Here is a 21384-nt window from a genome sequence, read left to right as displayed (position 1 = left end):
TACGATAAAAATACTGTAATATAACGGAAATGGACTAGTAAAAATGACTTGTCCCGAAGTTCTGCTGTCAATTGGATCGAGCTTACCCATTCCCGTTGGAGCTCTCTTCGCATTTGAAGAAAAAAGAACACTAAACTAAACTTCTTTAATTATGTTGTCTAGTTTAAATTCCACAACAGTCGTACCCAAGTGGTACATGAATTTACATGAGCGAGAGAAAACTCCTTTTTTTCGTTAGCGCATACATTAAAATAATTATAAACTTTAGTTTGTCCAGGATACCCTGGCCGGAATGCGCCGGAAGTAGCATTGCAGCGTTCATAAATAGCACCACGAGAAACCCTTTCGGGGTTCTGTTCACTGATTCGATATCAACTTCTTCAACTAACTGTTGTTGTTTCTTGCGTTCTCAACTCTGCTATGTGCCCACTTTGCTCTGGCGCACGGGAAATGGCGTGGAATGCTTAACATGTTTTAATGCTCTATGCTAACTACGGTTCACCCAATCGTTACTGCGTTACGGACACTTCAATTGCTTCAATCTCTATCGTACCGTTGAGCGGTACACAACCCGATGAAGGTTGAAAAAGGAAGACCCGGCAACTGGATTTAAAAATATGCTAAACAGGAACGTTTCACGGAACGAACGAACGATTCTCCGAGGCGGCAAGGATTCCTGGCACGCGTGAAATGGTATATCTAGTTGCGTGAAACTGTGTATGTTTTGGGGGTTTGCTTCCGAGAAGGTCACTGCATTATTGGCCGCTCTTTTTTATGTCGTAAGGTTTTCGTAAGAATTTCTACAAAAAAAGGGAACACGGAGCCGTCAGCGTGTAAGAATACAGCTCTTCCGTCTGTCGGTTGGCATATCAATGGAGGCAAACAAAATACCGAATCGACATGGACAAAAGAAAGCGTCTATCCAGCGGTACCAAGGAGAAGGAGCATATGTGTGTAGCATACGGGACAAGATGTCGTTCGCTTACTCACTGACATCCACCGGAGCTCGCCTGGTTGCCATTTGTCCGCTACAGCGTGCTCGTATGCGGGTGATGTTAAGCACGGAAGAACAGGAATGTCTCACACCGCCCTGCAACACTGCGCCGGAGCGTTCGCTGTAGGAATTCGCTTTTCGCATTCCCGCAAGACACTCGTCCGCATCGTCCCCGAACGGGGAAAGAAAACTATTAATGCCGACGGTGGAAATTAGTTTGTTTAAGGCGTGCCGCTCGGTGTCTTATTTACGGTGTGATCATCCACCCGCCCTCAAGTGGTGGAATGCTGGATGCAGTGGGATATCTTTATTAAATCCGCACGATCTGTGAGTGGTGAGAACAACACAATCCAGAATACTCGGATACGGTGCGCTTAATATTTTCCTTTCCCTTTGGAGTTTGCATCGACACTACCATGGGCTTGACATTCTTCGGTCCAAACGGGACGACACTCTCGGTGCGGTTTCGATGAATATTGATGGGACACTTCACTCCATTGAAGACTTGTCATGTCTCTGTCGTCTCACAGGATCAGGCGTCACCGGGATTGAAGAGGAATTAAAGCAGAGCAAACACAGGCCCGTACCAGCGGGTTCCCTTACCTGCGAGACTTCCGCTGACTTCCTTTCCGCTATGTTTTCGGTTCATTGAACTAAAGCAGTAGTGCCATAAAGAGCATTTAGGGGTGTTCTTTTTTAGGATTTAGTTTGAGTGCCGCTCCCATCACCAAACGACACCGAAAATGGCTTACCTCGAGGTAATGGCTGAGGTTAAAGAGATGATGCTGTTGCGGACGGTGTGTTGTGGCACCGAAATCATGTTTCGTTTGTTGTACGAGTCTGTACATAAGATATACATTCTGCATGATACTCTCTCTCTCTCACTCTCTGTCTCTACCTTGGTACCCTGTCCTGATTCGATTTGTGCGTTGCTGTTCTTGCATAAATTATCATAAACAGAGAGTGAGTCCGGCTTTCCGAGTGGTGCTGCTGTGCTTTTTCTTCCCACCGTTGGTCGAACTTCCACGCAAGCAAAAAAAAAGAAAGCCACCAGGCCAATAAAATATGTCTGCTCATCGATTTTCGTTCGCCGTATAGCCACCGCACACACACACACACATGATGTGTATCCGGCGAAGGAACGTCGTTATCGAAGGATGGCTTCTTTGCTGCTTGGTGTGTCCCTTTCCGGTCCGGTTTGTTTGCTCTCAGATAACTTCTCCCGTTGTCATCCCTTTTTGGGCCAGGCAGCACCATCTGGCACCCAGAAGCTTTCTGTGCCATACCATGGGTGAAGTGTTCTTCTAGATCAACTTGGCCCAGTTCACTAACGCTCCCGCTCGCCTTGGTCAGCAGTTTTCCGAGCGAGCAAACCGTGTCGTTTATCAGTTTTCTTTTTTTTTCTTTTCCTCACTGTGACAGAAATAAATAAAAAAGCAAACAAAAGAATCATACTGCAGCTGCAACGAAACGGTGATCGGTGGTCGGCATTGTGACGTAAAGCGCGTGCTAAATTTGCACAACACGAACACCTAACGGGAGAGTGACAGGCGGCAATAATAATTGATTGCTTCTGCCCAGCTGAAGTGCGCGGGACCTCCCCACCCCCCAGTACGTCAATTGAGCGTTTGCTAAAGCACATATTTACATACATGTATACGTATGGGGTGCCATGTAACCGTCGTTACAGGGGAGCTTTGTAGTTTCGAGTTTTAAAATGTTTGTTTTAAGTGTTCGTTGGAAGTTGTTATGTTTTCATGAGGTTTTTTTTTAGTAGAGTTGATGAATCACAGTGACAGGACGGCATGTCAACGATTTTTTTTGCTGACGTTTCATGTGCTTGATCTTGAGCTTGTTCTTAGAAAACATTATTGGAGATGCAGCTGTATGTTATTTGTTTAGAAAAGGCCTGTGACTGTTCATTGTCCGGTAGTTTTAAATTTTTTAAAGTCTTTAGAGCCTGAAAATCGGCATTACATCGTCTACAACTTTAGATATTTGCCAAAAACTACCATAACAATTTAAGCAAAATTATAAAGATCTTTCAGAAAACTAATGTTATCAGAGCACGGCAAGATTTATTGATTTGATAAACATAAATCCCTTAAAAATACAAATACAAAATATAATTTAATATACTACAAAGCTTCCTATAGTCCGCAGCATGAGTATAATTGTTGTACTCACAAATTCCATTGCTCTATCCCTTACAAATTTTCACTCTTCCCACCGGCCGAAGCCATTTATCAACTGACGCCGGAAACCAGAAAGCTATTTGGTAATATTCCAAACATTTCTCTCCCCACCGGCCACCGGTGTCGTTTGTTACCTTTCATTTATGAACTTTTCCGTGCTTCATCTTGCTAATTAATCAAATAGAAAGGTACACCAGCAAACCAACGTAACGTTCGCTAGAAATGAAGTTGTACCTTAATTTACTACCGTCCCGAAAAAGGGATATGTGGGAAGGGATCTCTTTCTCTCTCTCGCTGAAGTTGTAGAAGTACCACCAATAGGTCACATTTGAATCGTAGATTATTCGATTTCCTGCTTTGCTGTGCATAAAGGCACACAGGCAGCACGATACCACGATCCACCGATAACGCGGAATGTGCCCGTTTGTGATGGATTCAGGTTAATCCGTTAATTCTCGAGCGGAAATGTTTGATGTGTTGCGTTCTTGCCGAAGGATGAATCGATCCACAAATGGGCTGCCACGGGAAGCGTCTCTTAAGGTGAAGGAAAGGTTAAAGACCACCGAACAAATATTATAATTAGCTTGTGATGTACAAGTATTTATAGAACTGTTTATCTTTACGACCCCGAAAAAGAGCGAGGGTATGATTTCCGAACAATAACCTTCAGGAAGATAATCTGTTTTTTAACCCTTCGTCTACGATCGCTTACAAACAAACTCGGGCGAAGGGTGTGGTTTTCTTTATTTTCGCTGGCTCTGAGAGGATTCTCCCAGAAACACTTAAACATCCGATTTATTATAAACAGTTTTATTTATGCGTACTACCATACACACCACAACACCACCGTTGTAGGGCTCACTTTTCAATCGAAATCTGTTCACCTCGGGAGTGTGCGATCGTAATCCCATCAACGTTCTCCCCAATTTTTATGGGCTCACTTCCGGCATCGGATTTCTTCGAAACGTACGGACAGTGATCCATCTGTTCCTGCTGCAGGATATAATCAATAAAGGACTTCTTGCCTTCCCACTACGGTAAACGGCAGAAGATGTAACGAGACCGATCGTTGCAAATTTGTGCCATGCCATGTTTGACCCAGTTCTATTTGGCGGAAGCTGTCGAAAATGTGTGTGAGTGTCACAACACATTCATCCCAGGGGAACACTGGCAAAGCCACAGAAGAAGACATAAAACTTTTCAACTCCCCAGCGCTACTGAGGGATTCGATTTTATCGCTTTCGATTTCGATTCGCTCCCGGGGATGGTGGTGTTCTGGTGCGTGGACTTCCTGACAAATTGTGCTCCAGCTTAATCGGTAGATGTTTGGTTTTGTGTTTCGTGCTCTTTTTTTGTTTGCCTCCTCCGGCTAGAAAGAGGTCTGTGCGTTGATCTTGTCGTAGTTATCCTGTTTTTTGTTGGCTGGTGCCAGGTTGCCTTTTATGAATGTGTGTCGGTGGAGCACGTGCCATAATGTGTTGCCCTGAAGGCAGAACCGCGACGCAGATAAGGGATCGTTCCACGAAGAAATGCAAACCATGTTATCCCTTCTTTCGCCGCCGAAAGTTTACTGACGATAAGAGATACGAGAAAAGAGTTGCTGGTCCTCAATAAACCTTATTATCCCTTCTTGCAAGGGCTTCTGTTTTTCGGTGGGGGTTTTGTGAGAACAGAAAGCGAAAATCCTATTACGTCTCCTTGGAGGGGTAGCCATATATTGTGAAGAATTCTTCGTTGTCGCTCTCCGTTATGTCCAGACGATTAGGCAAAGTTTTTTTTTTAATACCCATATTTCCGTGTTTTCCCTTGATGTCCCCTGCATTATATCACTCAATTGCTAACCAGTGGAAAAATGTTATTGGATGTGCTATAAACCATCACCATCACCATCATCATCATCAACTTTGACGTCGTTATTTTTCCCATGGACACCACCAGGGGCAACCAGGGGCCAGATGGGAACCAGTCTGCTGCCCCGTCCAACCTTGGCCTCATCCTTAGTCGCTTTCTACCAACATGACACCAAAACAGAGCCAAAAAAAATCTCCCACACGCACAAATTCTCGTACCATGCTGGCCATATTGGAGTGTGGAGGAGGATGAGAAAGGTTTCGATTCGTTTAGCATTTTTTTTTGTTTGGTGTTTGTCTCTCGCGTGTGCCATTTTGCAGTTGTGTATGAGAGATGATGATATCATCGCCGTTTAACTCGCTTTGTCTGCTAGTTTACTCCCTTGCCGCATCGTCTTCATCGCATTTGGGGGCAGTTGGAGAAGATGTGATGAGATAATAAGCGCGCCCGGCTAGAGGCACAAGAATATATTCATTATTATTTCCGTTTGGTTGGGATTCTGCATAATTCTTTTTCCCCTCCGTTTGGTCACTTGTTAAAGCGAGCAGACTCATCATCCTGATCGCGTCCCATAACCATACGTAATAGCCGGTGATTCTTCACAGTAGAGTGACGTCACGCTTGGGTTGGATTTTGCGTTTGTTTGTTACTGGAACTGTAGGTGGCTGGTACAGTTTGCCGGGTGCCGCTGGACCATAACGACGGAAGGATGCTGATTGAGTGGCCTTCTCCGCCACCATGTTGCGGGGGGGCTTGTGGATGCCGATGCGCAAAATATATTCCTATTCAAGAGCTACACCTAAGAATAGACATCACGAAACCACACGACAAGAGCGGCTGGTTTGTTCTCCGGTGCGTGAATTTTTCGGTCGATCATATGTGAAAGGAACGATGGTCGGTGGGTAATATGATTTACAAGATGAGATCGCGTTGCCCGCGGTCGAGGTTTGTTACCGAACCATGCGATAGGTGGGTGGAAAATATGAATTTCCATGTCTCCACGGTCGAGCGGTTTTGACATTTGATGCGGGATGAGGATGTTTCCGATGCACTATGAAGCGCGACTGATCATCTGATCTTTGGGGGTTTGTATCGCGTATCCTGCCGTATGTAAATCTGGACGTGAATGTTCGAATGACATAATCTGCGTAGAGAGATTCGCCCGATCGTGCTTTCACTAACTAAAACAAATAATCGATCATTTTTTGTAGCTGCCTTTCATAATCAGCTTGCTTGACGCAAATGATGCATGTGTTAGTTTTATAAGCTTAGTACTTTAATGAAGAAATCAAACACGATCGATTAGGTTCTTGCAAATAAATAAAGCTATTCGAACAAAGTTCCACCGAACGGTCCAACAACAAACGGACAGTTTGTTTATTTATTAACGCTAGTAGTAACTGCTGCAAATGACCGATCTGTCCTGAGTCATTGATTGACTGGAACGTCCTCCCTTCATCAAAAGAAGCCGCCAGCAAAGCTACGCTTATCAGCTGCACTTCAATTCACTGACCGAGCATAACCGCATGACGAAGAATCGTCGCATGAATTGAATGCAAAATGCGTACCAATAACTGCATTTATTGCGTGTCTGGTATTACTTTCGCTTTTGCCGACAATATGCTCGTTGTCTGCGACTTCCGGTTGAATTTCCGGTTGATCCTCGTCCGCTTTCCCATTTGTGGATGGAGTTGCCTTGATCAAATTCTTTTTTTTACTACCATCTGATGGAGTTCTTTTGCGCCCTTTCAATGACATTAGGCGCGTTGTTTAGAAGAGTGTCGTGTTTTTCCCTTTTGTGAACTATATTTTTCAACCATAAACCACAATTATTACACCCCAGGATGAAGGATGTTAGTTTATGATGCAACAGCTTGTTGCTCCGGTTTAGAACGAACAGATTGGTCTGGCCGCAAGCGTGTATGTTGGACGGGTCGTGAATCGAGTTTTGGGTTAGTATAAACAAACATCGCATGGCAAGCACGCGGGCAAAGGAGAGCGTACCGTTGTGCTCCCTCTGCAAAAAAGGGATGCCCTTTTTCTTTTTTTTCACGCACGGTTTTAACAAGCATTATTTGAACGAGCGCGTTTTGTTCGTTCGTTTACCTACTCGTGGTGGGCGAAACGGGACAGCAGAGTCAACCGGAAATGATAAACAAACCTTGATGTGCGGGAGCGCAACTCTCTTGAAGGTGGAGTGAGGTTTTATCGATGTAATTTCCTTTCCAAACTTGTTGCACGATTGCAACATGGTAGCCTGTCTTAGTAGTGTTTTGCTTCTTTTTTTTAGTGAAGCTTTGTGTGCAACAGCACATTCAAACTTTGAGTTTACTTGACACTTTTAATAAACCGTATGTGAGGTAGCGGAAGAACTTGCAAATTGATCTAATAAACTATTAACAATATAAGTACCAGAGATTATGCACCAGCAGTCAGCAGTTCAGTTATTTATCCTGTTCCCAAACATTAACCCAAAGCGGTCAATTATTTGCCCCCGCTTTGTTTCGAATTTCTTATGCGAAAAAAAAAATCCCAGACATAAAATGGTCACGACGTCAACAAATTTGCTGATTTGCCATTAGAACCCAAATTCCCACCATTTTGTGCAGCGTCGAGACAATGGAGTATGTCTCGGGAAAATCCTGTACGACGATATTTGTCGCTACCTTTTGCCGGGTTCTTTTGTGTCTATAAATTGGATGTTTTTTTTTTAATCTCGGCCGCAGCAAATTCAAAGTGATTTTTGTGAAACAAAAAGTGTGTGCTAAACCCGAACCGAGATTAAATTATTCAACATTGGTATTTTATAAGGGTCACATTGTTAACATTTTTTCTTTGGCCAAGAATTGTAGTTTTGAGGAGGTGAAGTTCACGTAATTAATGTGTAATTTTAACTCACCATGCTACCTTTGCGGCCGGAACAACCATTCGTCGAGTGCTGATGTATAAATTTCGCTTTCACCCACCGGGTCCGATAAGGGTGCGTCTGCGTCTTTTGGCTTGGCAACAGTGGCACTCGCCATCAGTACCGAGCGCCAGGTTCTTTATTTAAAATGTCACCATTTTGGTGTGAATAAAAAAGGAAAACATGTAAAATGATCTTCCTACGAACGCAAACCGAGCGGTGGCAGTGAGTAAAAAAGGGGTTCGAAAAAGATCGTTTAGTAGGTTGAGAAAATTCGCATCTAGCGCGCGATTACGCGATCAGTTTGTTATGGGGTGTGCTTCCGTTTGCCGCCGTTGCCATGGTGTGTGGGGCACGATAAAGCTGATTTAAGTCGTCATAAATAGAACGCGAGCAGCTCAAATTATTAGCTGCGTCACATACTGAAAAAATCGCGCACATCTTTCGTGGGAAGGGCCCTGGCCTAGGACTTGTTCGTGTTATTCGATAGTGCAACGATGATTAACCACACGGAAACCGATTCGGAGTGTGTGGACGAACGTGTGGTTAAAGCATAATTGTTAAAACCGGCCCAAGTGGACGAATTCTTTATGCGCAAAGAAGACACATCCTTGTCATTCTTGTCTGCCGGTGTCACAAACAACAGAGTGACAACAAATATGGAAGCAAGAAAAGTAATATAAAATAAAAAAAAACGCACTAACGACAACTCGGCTTCCCAGCCATGAGGTGCAGACCGATGGATGGGTGTATTTTTGTGGTCCTATTTTTAGGACCTTGACAGAACAGAGAACAGCGCCTCTGCCCCCGTCTCGGCTTTTGAAGGGCATCTCGGGCAGAACTGATCTTGGCATCCTGATCCGCAGAAGACGGCTCAACAAGGCTCGATCGGCTAGGGCAAGGCCATCGCGCTTAGTTAGCACAAGGTGTTGCTTTAATGTGTTGTTCCATTTAGCATCTTCTTTGTTCAGATTGCATGTTTCTACGTGCTCAAGCGCGGTGGGTGATTAAGAAACGGAACGATAAAACGTACCCGATAGCTCTCGAGGCCCGCGGAATGACGATGCAAAATGAATATCCGAAGCTTCACCAGAGGGAGCCAACGCAGCGAGTGGCAATGAGTCATCGCAATTCAAGTGATAGCAATCGTGCTGCTGTTTTGTTGACTCCAGTACGAAACGGATTGTAATAAAACCGGTAATGATAGAGTCGCACGCAGCACGATGGTGACACGATCTTGAGCGGTCGAGGCGAGACAGAGGGTCCGCCGTCTGCGTCATCATTTGTTCACACACCATCATCATTGCAACATTGACGTCGCCGTCGCAGGCGTTGGCGCTAATTCCCAGTCAAGACACTTGCGCTCGTCGGTCTAAATATCGGCTGAGCAAATGTTTGCGCCCTGGGGTGTGGAACAGAAGTGAATTTCTCATGCGTATCTTGTTTCCCCCAAAACTCCGGTCGCATTTTCGGCAGATCGTGTTCATCTGGAAGCATCTTGCGAGTGATCTTGATCGTGTTTAATTGATTTCACATGATGTTGTTTGTGTATTTCATTGTCGTCTGGAGTAGAAAGAGAGAGAGCCCCGAAAGTGTTAATTATGGGAGTTCCGCTCGAGGTGCAGGGCGAAGTATTGCGAGACAAAACGTGGGTTCTTTAGATCGTTAATGTGCTGTCGCTTTATTCGATTAATGTAGAGTGCTGTCGTCGATTCCAATTCAGTGCGAATGTGTGACATGTGGTTTATCTGTGGGAATGTGTATCGATGTTGTTGCTTGATTAAAAACATGAAGATGAAGACGATTAAAACCATGAAGATTATAAACATGAAGAATTCTTCATCTTTAGACGAAACATCACTTCAATGTTTTTGTATTTTTCATATCTATTTGTTACTATTAAGTTTGTTTAATTGCATATAATCACTAAAAAAAACGAAGGTTCCATGGAGTAGAACGTCGTTGCTTGGTCTAATACACCGAAGATCTTGGAACGGTGGTGTCATCTGAACTCCATGTCCTGAAACAATGTCTCCAATATGTATACTGTGCCTGTAACAGCATGATCTTAACAGATCATTGGTCTAAGAAGAATAGGAAACAGAAAGGAACCTCCCCAGGAACCAAAACAAACAAAAATAACATGTAAATCTCATGCAATCTGACTGTTTCCCGTCAGGCTTAAGTTATAAATCATTCGAATCTTTGTGTCTAAATCTTCAACACAAATTCACCGCTACCAAAAGTGACACCTTTCCATTGCACACCGAGCAGTGAAACGAGGCTGTCCGACCTTCCTGCACTGTTTATTTATTCTTGAGCTCTCGCGAATCGTCTCCAGACCCTGCTCATGAATCTGGTCCCGAAGTGCCGCACTCGTAAGAATGACAACGACCGATCATATATTTGCCCACCCCGTGTACCACCCTCACCCAGGTGCTGGCCGTCCTCGAACGATCGTACGAAGGGAGTGATGAACCTTGCCGTCCGGTGCAAGCTTTACCTTTCTGCGCAATCTGCGTCCAGCCAGAAGGACGGCAAGAATGTTCCGCGTATGCAAATATGCACCGATCGGCTATTTATTAGCGAACGAGTCACCCGGTGCCACACGGCTATGTTGCGCCTATCTTGCACCCGTTTGCTCATTCACGCCACGTATAGCCACTGTCGGTGGACGATCGTATGTATGTTTTCTGCTAATCAAAACCGTAACATGCACCAGGATAGGACAAAACCTCATCATACGTGTGTGGATAGAGAGAGAGGGAGAAGTGTACGCATACCGAACGAATGGCGCGACAACCGATGCATTTTGTTCCGCCCTCGAATCGAGCATGGATGGGGAGGGCCCCCATTATGTGTAGCGAGGTTATTTCTGCTCGTCGTCCAGCCGGACGACATCGGGACGGAAGCAACCTCGGGGTATTTGGGTGGTGTGGAGACAAGGAAGGGTTGGAAAAAAAATGTTCGCGTTAATTTATGATGCCACCCCGCGACGGCGCGAGGTCATTTCCTTCACTTTCGAGTTCAACGTTTTGTGAATGTTGGGGTGGTGCCGAGCAGCGAGCTGAAGGTGATTTTTTGTTATTATTGCTTCTTTAATTTAGCGATAACAAGACCGAAGGAGAGATGTTCCATTTGAATGGTTCTATTTGTTTTGCGATAGGGGAAGCAGAAGATGAGCCATTAGCTGATGCTCTTGAATTTTGGTAGTACGGATTTGTATGGTGATAGAAAGGAAAAAAATGATCAAATTTTATTTGCTCGTTAGCGTTTCCGGTTTATAATTAGCGAAGGGAAAATTCACGGTTTTTCGTAGCCAAGCCAGTTGTGTGTGAGGTAGTTTTGAAAGCAGAGTCGACTTTGAATAAGACTTCAGACTCAATTCCTTATTCGACTTCACATTGATCTCCGGATTCAACCCCTTGTTCGATTGCAAATTTAACTCTGTTTGACTCCAGACTCAACTCCAATTTCAAACCTTGGTTCTAGATTCCACCTCGGATTTGAGATTGGATCGGATTTAATGACTTATTGTACTCTGTCCTCGTCTCCAGACATGGAATACCGGATTCGATTCCACATTGTTTTGATTGATCTACATTGGTTTTATAGTAAAAAGGTTCAAACTTAAACAAAAAGACTTCCCTGCATTATTTACTGTATACCTTTCTCGTTATTTTGTTGTTCCATGAGCGAAATATCGATTTGTTATTAATTAAAAGAGGTTATTTTAAGTCTTTATCATCGTAGCATATGTTTCCCCCAAGATATAGCAAGTCTCTCAGTCCACTCGATATATGCATGCTGTTCGAAGTGTGATAATGATGCTTGACGAATGAATGCTATCGCACCGATCATGCACAACTCGTCCATCACAGTCATGCGTGGCACAGTGGCAAACAAATCTGAACCGCTTGTTCTTCTCCCCTTCACAATAGCTGCCGTTCGGGGTGACCTTGTGCTCAATTGATACGCACTCTCAGACACGCTCGCACGCAAACTATGGGACACCGGGTCCAGACCGACGACCCCTTTTACTACTTGCTCCATCTATTGTCTATTATGCAGCTTAGTTACGTAGCTGCCCCCCAAACAAAAAAAAACTGTTTATACCGTTCAGGGGTGTGTTTTGGGCCCCTACAGTAGTACCCCGCTTCAAATTGGACCTCCACTGCATTTGCGTGTCTGGTACGAAGTTTCATTCTTCCCTTTGGCGCGCTGATTTTGATTGGAGCTGTTTGTTCCAGTATTGACCCAGTCGCTCGGGGTAACGGGGTCCCCACACACAAACATATTGGTCACGTCATATTGCCCTTCCACCTAACGGGGAGGGTGCGTGTTTGCAATTTTACAGTTCTCTCTCTCTCTCTCTCTCTTCCTGCTGGTATCGATGTTGTTTTAGCATAATGTCCTCGTCTGCTTACCAGCCGAGCGGAACATGAACAAATAGTTTGTAATCGAGTTCCTGTTTCGCATTGAATTTTAGATTGAACTGCTTGGAAAGGGATCATAAAACGAAGGCGATTCCGAGGACGATTTTCTCGTACGGTTGATTGATTTTTAGCGTGCGTGTTTTTGTAGCCGTGGGTTCGGAAAATGGCTTGGAGGAGCAACGTTTCTTTCGTTCGCTTTGCTAAGGTTGTCGAGAGATGAGGTGTTGTTGCAGTATAACCATGAACTTGAACTGTTTGTTGAAAACTATGATTACAAAACAGTTTACATTATAATAAATAATCGAACACGATCAAAGAGAGGCAGATAAACTAATGTCCGTGGCTTAAAGTTCTTTTAGTTGTGCTCAATATTTTCTCTTAATGTTCTCAAAGTTAAAGTCGCTACTCGCCGTACAACACAGCACGACATAATAAGCATCGCTTCCATTTCCACCTTGCATAAACATAAACCAACCACCCGATTGGTGTCGATCGATTTTCGACAATTTATGATTCCCAATCAATACTGCCAATGCTACTAGCTACGGGCGTTGGTTTCGCCCCATGCTGGGAGGTGTTGGCGGAGTGTCGGCGAAAACATTTATGCGGGCGTAACTTGACTTGAAAGCACGCAGGAGGTGGTCGAAGCAGCAGACACAATGTTTACACTAGTCCAACAATAATAAGCTCCAAAAATCCAATCACATCCTGTGGAGGTGTGTTGGGTCCATCCAGGCAGCTGATATTCTGTAGTCGATCAAATATTTAGAACTTTAGTAGAATAGAGGAACTATGGAGCGTACGGGAAACTATTGGATTGTCTGTATACTTGGGGGCATTGTCTGCCCCCCAGGAGTAAACCGCAAAATAAAACTGACTTTGCAAGCTTAGGAAAGTGGGGCGAACTCGATGTTACTGTCTTAATTTATTTACAGACATAAACCATACCAATTCTCTGTGGCCTAGGTCTCGGCATGTTTTAGCTACCGGAAGATTTATAGTTGCAAGTCAAACGACATTCGAATTTTCCTCTCCAATGTCTAGAGACAAGCGGTATCAACCCCGCCCTTGTTGGCCCGTGAACACACTAAGAAACACTAAAAGTAGAACCGTTCGGGTGGCGAAAGCATAACGCGTGTTGTGCGTTGTCATATTTTGTCACTTTCGGCACTTGAGGCCGTTTTCGAGGGGGTTTTTCCCATCTCTCTTCCGATCGTGCAGTGACATTGAACTAGAGCAAAATAGCATTATTTACACACGGTTTGTTTTGGCCATTAGCCAGCAGCAGCGCATTCGTAGATAGATGTGGCGGCAACACATCCGAATTCATCCGTTGGGTGTGTTGCGCTTCCAAAATGGAAACTCATTTTCCTTTCGGCTGCCGCTACTCATATCTGTTGTTTCCTTTTCTTTTGTTTTTTTTTTTGCTGTGGGTTTTTATTTCTATTGAGGCTGACTTTCTGTTTCTGTAACGTTTTTTCTTCCACTGTTTACCGCCTTACCGCTGAAACACATGTTATTTATGTTTGCTGTTAGATTTTCTCGTTTTTCGCGGCCTTTTGCCATCGTATCGTTTCGTTTATTCGGTAGGTTCGAATGGCTCTCTTTAATGGCATTGGCGGCACAGAAGGAAAGTTGTTTCATCGATGGATGATTGTCATTTTTTGGGTGGGGTGACGTTTCTGGTCGATTTGGCGTTCGTCAACCGGAGGCCGAATCCGATAGCGATTGTGTATGTGTGTGTGTGTATGAGATAGCCACCTGGTGGTGTCGATTGGAAATTTATAAGTATTGTTTTTCCGTGCCGAGAAAACACAAAACCCAACATTAGGAAAAAAATGGCCACAAAAAAGCCGTCTAGGATGGTAGGTGTTTCTAAATTGAATTTTCATTTGACGTTCTCTTTTGTCGAATATTATTGATGGAGATGATAGGAATGAATGGAGTCATTTAATCGACGATCGATAAGAATGAAATATAGTTATCGCAATCTTCTATGACTTTTTGGGGAAATGTTTCACGTGTATTCGATTTTTTTTACTCTCTGTAAATGTTCCGTTGATTCGAAAAAAACATCTATTCGTTTGGGAAAATTCCTCAATTATGCTGTCCCCAGCGAGATTTATCAACTTTAAGCAATACCATTCTTTGGCTTTATTGTTTAAGCACTTACGAAAGCTTTATTAAAACACAAAACGCTTTTTTTTCGATGATTTCCCCTAAACGCTGGAGTCGTAAACGAGACCAGCGTAAGATATATTGTCCTTCATTTCCATACCACGCCGCACACAGTCTTGGTGTCACTGTCGCAACGTGAAACACGGAAAACAACTTACTTTGCCGCGTTGGATAATTTTCATCTTCACCGTCAACAAAAACCCCTTGTTGGGAAGCCCCCGAACGAGTGCCGAATAACGGTTGTGGCCGAGAGTGTGTGGGTCTGTGGGCGTTGGGAAAATTTTGGGCTATAAATTAATGGGCCTTCAACTGCAGGGCCGCTTTAATGAAGCTGTAAAGCAACCAAACGGCAGTAGAAGAATGGTCTAGCTGTTTTCCCAGTGGGGGGGACATTACGGGATACATTTGAAAGCCTGCGTGTAGTTAAGAGGCGATGCTTTTAGGCTAAGCAAACCGCTGCAAAGATTTTGCCTGAAAGATAGATTCTTAAAAGGTTATTGTAGAACCATTTACTACTGTGCTGTATTCTACCGAATTGGATAGATCGATCGGTGGGAAGAAAGAAAATCTTGCAGAAGTAGTTCTCTCGTCTAAAAAGGAGGACACCCCACCGGTCCCAATTTTAGAAATGCTGACTTTGTTTGCCATCACCAACGTTGAGCAGGCAGTAGCTTTCAAGAGAAGAATTACTTGGCTTCGGAAGGGATTTGGAACTCAATTGATTAGGGAGTAGAATCCGTAAATTGAGTTAGAACGAACGGTACCGTGAGTTTTGGTTGGAAAATCCTCCCGAAATACAAAATCTCATTTCATATGACAGGATAAGCTTATCCTCGTTTTGAATGAAACTACCGTGAAATAACACGCAAGCTGTGGAGCTATTTGTTTAAGGCCTAAGCTTTTTTTACGTCAGCAACTTCTTTTGCAATGTTGTAATGAAAATTCGATGAATTTTTTCCTTGGATGTATTTTGTCCGTAAATTATTGATGAAATATTAAATGTTAGTTCTCCACAGCAACCTATCGGGGTCGGTATACGGTTGTGCGAATAATATGGAACCGGCTTTGTTCGATTACAACATGTGCATTCCCGAGTCATAAGAGTATGTACGAGGCAAATTCTTGCAATGTGAAGGAATGTGCGCACTGTACGAGATGAAATAAAATTCCCAACGGTGGTGCCAGTGTTTAAAAAAGGTGTTTTTACCAGCATACCCCAAATTACTGTACAATTAATATATTGTCGTGTTTTTTTTTAATATCTCCTTCGGAATTTTCCGATAGGCAGAATGCTATGTGTTGTTATTATGCCCACGCTGAGGCCTGTAATCAACCGAAAGGCAATGAAAGCAAATATCATCGAGCGATGAGCGATAAATTAATATATTTTATACTTGCCGCGTTTGTCAGTTGTCCCTCTTTTTTTTTGGTGGATCACATTTATCATTAATTTGTATTGCCATTTGTGCCATCAGCGCTGGGAATTTCTTTCTCCTTGGTGACGACGATGCTTGACCAGGTCATGACAAGCGGCATTAATTTTACAGTGTTCAATTTTTATTCCTTTTCTTTCATTCCCGGATGGGAATCGGCAAAACTCGAAGGATTGATGTGTGGACGCATTGTTGAATTAATTAATTGTAAGTCCGGAGGAATGAATGCGTTTAAAATGGAACCAAAATTGGCAGTATGTGTGTAAATGTTTAAAGGAACGTCCAACTCAAATTTCCAGCACAAATTTCGTCAACCACTTTGTAACGTTTGGGTACTAAATGGAGACGCATGGTTGTGAAAATGTGCAAAAAAAAGTCTTTGCTCAGGTTCTGCTTTGTTCTGCATTATAAACCAACCGATGAAAACATTGTTCCATTCTTGTACTCCCTTGTGACCACCGGTACTTGCACTTGTTGATGCAACACTGGGCATTGCATTTTATTCCTTTGCACCGAATGCACCATATCATCATCACCATAATACTCGATTGGGCAATTGGTCAATCGTGTTTCTTTCATGCTTTTTGTTTTGTTGCTATTATTAAAGTGGAATATGAACCGCCATTCGATAAATTTATTCGAAAGCTCTCCGACACCTCCGCGATCGCGGTAGAAGAGAGAGAGAGAGAGAGAGAGAGAGAGAGAGAGAGAGTGTTTCCCACCACGGAAGCAGGCCCGATATTTATCGGATTAATAATTCATAATTCGTAAAATTAATTTTTACTGCACATAATTTATTCAATTACCGGGTCGGCGGAATTTGGTTCGTCCTTTTCATTCTGACAACTGTCCCAGGTGGGATTAACACATTCGCCTCTTGGAGAGGGATGGGCGCGGTATTATTGATCGCAAATAGGTGTGTTTTTTTAAATTGAAAATCAATTTTGTTAACTATATCGACAATGAAATGCATATTTGGTACTAATTCAATATAACACACGATACACTATTTCAATTTAGGCTTAATTTTATAATTCCTCTTTTAAGGTAAAATATTGTGCGGTTTCAATTTATCGTAAATGAACCGACAATTATATCAACAATATTTCCTTTATTATGACACACCAATTGAACAATGACAACACAATACAAATTGGCTACTTATTGGTCCCGCTCGCATGAATCGCTTGCTTTTTCTTTCCGCGCGGCACGTGCACGAGCCTTTGTCCGAGAGCCACAAATCGACGACATTTCGCAGCATTGACAACATTTTGTTTGGCCAGCGTGTGGATCCGTTACTTAAACCCGCCATAATCCAACGTCAACGGAAAGCTGTTCATTGTCCGGCCGGACCGACAGCAGGGTGATGATTGGTATAAATTGAATTAAATCTCTCGTCGACGACCCTCGGATGTTGCCCTTTTGGAACCAGCGCCGCCCCGGGGAAAAAGATGATAGATTTTAGATGACGGTGGCGAACGAGCAGTGCCACCTTCAACGCATGATGTGTGGATCTCTGGTGGTCGATTGGTGCTATCCGTTTGTAGCACCCCTTGACACATGACACACGAGCAAAAATATCGGTGGTTGTCATTGCACTTAATCCACGCGTCGCGTCATCATCGGGGGGATCATAAGCGTCGGCAGTGGAATATTTTGCAGCTGTTCCCTCGGTGTGGCCTTCCGCATTTTGAGGCGAAGTGTGCGAGTTAAGCAGGAGTAGTATGCTTAGAGAGATGAAGCCAAATTTATGGCACACACCATTTGCGCAATCATCAATTCACCCAGCGTCTTCCTTGGCTCAAAGGAACCTACCGTAAATAGAGCCAGTTTGCACAAAGTTTATTAGATTTACACTGAAAAGCGGTTTGGTTCAGCCCGGTGGCGGCACCTCGACGACGGGCAGAAATGCTTGGTTCAGCCGAATGGGAGTAGCGTTAAGTAGCGTTAAATTTACCGCTCAAGTGGTTGGTTATTTTATTGAGTGTAGTGCTTTATTAGTCGAATGACGCAGAGAGTATTGCCCTTGACACATGCTGGAAAACACGATCACTTATTTCATATGGTCTTGTGACCGCTATTCACTATAAACGTTCTTTTAGTGAGGAATATGATATGTTTTTAAAATAGTTAAATAAAGTTTGCCCCAAATTGGAGCCCAATTATTTCCTTGACTTCAATAAACAAATCGGAACACCATATACTATTGCTTCTATCAATCGTCCCTGCGATTCGTGCTATTGGGGTGACTTAATTGTGCCACCACGATCGATGCTACTTCCAATCTACTTACCACCGCAAAGCTGGCGAATAATTGCCATCGCCATCAACAAAACGCGTGTAATGTGCGCCACTGCACTTTTGCGTGCGTGCAAATCACGGACCGTACGGAATCGTGCAGCTCTATGTCAATGGCTGGCAGTCTGCCAATGTGTGCGTCTGAATGCAACGGTATGAAATGACTGACGTGTCGGTAAAAAACACAAATCAAAACCCTTCAATTGGTGGATCGAACAAATTTTCACTCTCCATTTTTCCTCCACGGTTTGATGTGGAAAATTGTTTGATTGGTGCTACGGGGGGAGAGCATTCGACTTGGCTTGGCGGTTGATTTTTGTTGGGCGTGAGGCGTACCGATCTGGGCCAAATGTTTTGGGCTTTCCAATCATCTGAAGTACAGTGGGATTAATGAGGGCTTCGGTAATGTAAGGTTTTGGCTTAAGCTAGTCCCGCACGATTGCTCCAAATTTACACTGATCGAAACTGATGTGAACTGATTAATTCGCCGGTTTATTTAGACAACTTTGCAGTTATCGCTGCTGCTGCTGTTGCTTTAATAGTGAATGAAATCGACATAAGATCGCTTAACAAACCCGTCAAATGTTTTACTTGCAGCGCCGTTTTAATTGAAGAAAACTCTAATACCTCTAAATGTGCATTAAGTGTTCATGACATTCACTCTCCGAATCCAAAAGAACTGTTAAAAATCAAATGAAAACTCCAAGTGAAAGGACAAAGCGTTTGCTCGTGCCGGTTAGTGACTGTTCAGCCGTGAAGTTGGCCACGGTCCCCGGTCGCCGGGCTATCGTGTGCGACCGTCAGATGTGATTCGGACGTGAAGTACTGCTAGAGCCAGCCAGTTCATTGCCATACAAACACACAAAGAGAGAGAGAGAGAGAGAGAGAGAAAGAGAGAGATCGAGATTTTGCCGCCCGTTCGTCAGGCAAATCCCATCAGAAGCGTCCAGGAAAGATAGCGTGTTATTTAGTGTTTTAGTGTACCACCCGTTCCCGAGCCAACAAGTGCCTCATCGATCGTTGATCAACCACAGTTACAGTGGCCCCCGCAAAATGTTCTCCTCGATGCCACCGAGCGCTACCGGCGGTAGCGGAACCGACGTGAAGAAGGGTCCCACCAACTGGTTCTGGTCGCTTCGGCGTCAACCGAAGCCGAAAAAAGCCATCCTCGAGCCGGACAAACCGTTGCAGAAGAGCTGTGTCGATTTGCCGTCCGCCACAGCGAACGGAGGCCCAGCACTGTTTGGCAACGGCCGACTGGACGAGGCAGTGTCCACCAGCAGTTCCTCCATCGGGCGTCCAACGTCCGGTTGTACGTGCGAGTATGTGCAGGTGTTCGAACCGCCGGAAACGACCGGTAGCATCTCAACGACCGCCACCATCACGACGACCGTCGCACGACATCGGAACGATACGCTGCTAGAATCGGCCTCATCCGATAGCAATCTTGCCTTAAGTTCCTTAACTTCCCCGGCAGAGGGCGCTGCCACCGGCGTGCAGCCATTCGCGACGAACAGCTTGCGGCGCCGGAAGGAGCAAGTTGTGTACGGTGCGAAAACGGTCACGACGGTCACGAAAACGACCGTACTGAACCGGCAGCGTACGTACCGCGTCGGGCTGATCTTCAGCGACAATGGTGAGCTACTGAACAGCAACCTTGACCTGCGGCAGCTGGTCGAGGAAAGTAAGCGTAACTTCCTGAACGCCCTTGAGAATGGTGGCGGGGTGGAAAATGGTCCAGCATTGCCACCCCCGCCACGATTACCACCGTCGTCGGAACCGGCCGGGGAACCGAACAACAATGAACAGCAACGGTTGAAAGAGTCGGCACAGGCTGAGCTGCACCAGTTTAGCATACTGGACGACAGCAACTTCGACTTCATTGACGATAGTGCCGATCTGTTCAATCGCAACTATCCGCATCAACCTCCTCCAGCGTCATCAGCCGTAGCCGTACCAAGGTCTTCGCTGTTGGGATCACCGCCGGCCACGACGCTACCCATTACCAAAGTGTTACGGATGTGCAACAACTGTAAAAACAAGAGTAATCTAGTCTACCAGAGAAGCTGTTCACAGCCGAATCGTAAGGTAATTCTTATAGAACTGGTAATGCCCGCCCATCAACAATGACGCTCCCAATGTAATAGTTTTAGCTAAACCATGCTTACATTTGTCTAGAATTTTTGGCCAATAATTTCCTCATCTAATGCAACGCTTTTTCGTATTTCAATTCTCGCTGCAGCAAATCAACGATGAGCTGAACGAGGTCGAGTCGGAGATGAAATCCCACGAAAGCAAGGAGGAGAACAAACATTCCAACAAAGACAAACAGATGGCGCTCGGGCGGAAAAAGTTCAACATGGATCCAAAGAAAGGTACGAATGGGAAACTTTGAGGGATTTTTTTTTGAATCTGTGCAGAAGCGCCACAGCGAAACAAAGCTTTTCCTGGGCCTGGGGAAAAGATTTGCGGTAATGAAAGCTGGAAACCTACGTGCTTGTAGCAATTGCTGTTGGACTTTGGTTTTGGTGGACATTTTTTTTCCAATAACGTTTCAAAGTTTTGAAGGTATGGTTAGTTAGAAATTTGTTACAAAGTTTTTTCTTATTTACTATTCTAGAAAAGATATTAGTATGGACAACTAAACTTGCGATAGTTTAGTTGTTGCCCAATAATTTTGAATGTGTTTGAACTGGAACTCTAACTCTAACGAACGCGGCATACCATAAATATGTCATTATTAAACCAATATCATCTTCCATTTCCAATTACGAAACAATTAAGTGTACCATCAGCGCAACTCTTGCTCTTTTCCATGCGTACAGCGAAACATTTCCCTCGGCGTGAAACAACTCCCTAGCATTAATAACCGACTATTGTATCTTCACCCCCTGCTGTAGCGGGTGAGATATGTGATTGCTTAGGGCACGTACCACCAGGCGTTGAAGTTCCACCCCCGCCAATCCTTCAGAAAGTTGAATAAATCGTTTCTCCAACCGTACACCACTTCCCAGGGTACTTCCGGACAGGAACCCCGGCAAGAAGCAGAGCACAACACCGATGAATGATTGTCTTTATTCGTTTAATTAAATTG

The 21384-nt window shown here is 44.2% G+C and overlaps 1 protein-coding gene across 1 annotated transcript in view; it reads left to right on the top strand.

Annotated features, from left to right (window-relative positions):
• LOC128711599 (cytohesin-1) overlaps positions 1–21384 on the top strand; it is a 45681-nt gene that overhangs the window by 17232 nt on the left and 7065 nt on the right. The window contains exon 3 of the mRNA XM_053806481.1: positions 20533–20665. Within this exon, the coding sequence (XP_053662456.1) occupies positions 20533–20665 (133 nt within the window). The remainder of the gene's footprint in view (positions 1–20532; positions 20666–21384) is intronic.

The sequence above is a fragment of the Anopheles marshallii genome, chromosome 3 (genome assembly GCF_943734725.1).
Source record: "Anopheles marshallii chromosome 3, idAnoMarsDA_429_01, whole genome shotgun sequence".
Classification (NCBI taxonomy): Eukaryota; Metazoa; Arthropoda; class Insecta; order Diptera; family Culicidae; genus Anopheles; species Anopheles marshallii.
This window is presented reverse-complemented; position numbering and strand designations above follow the sequence as displayed.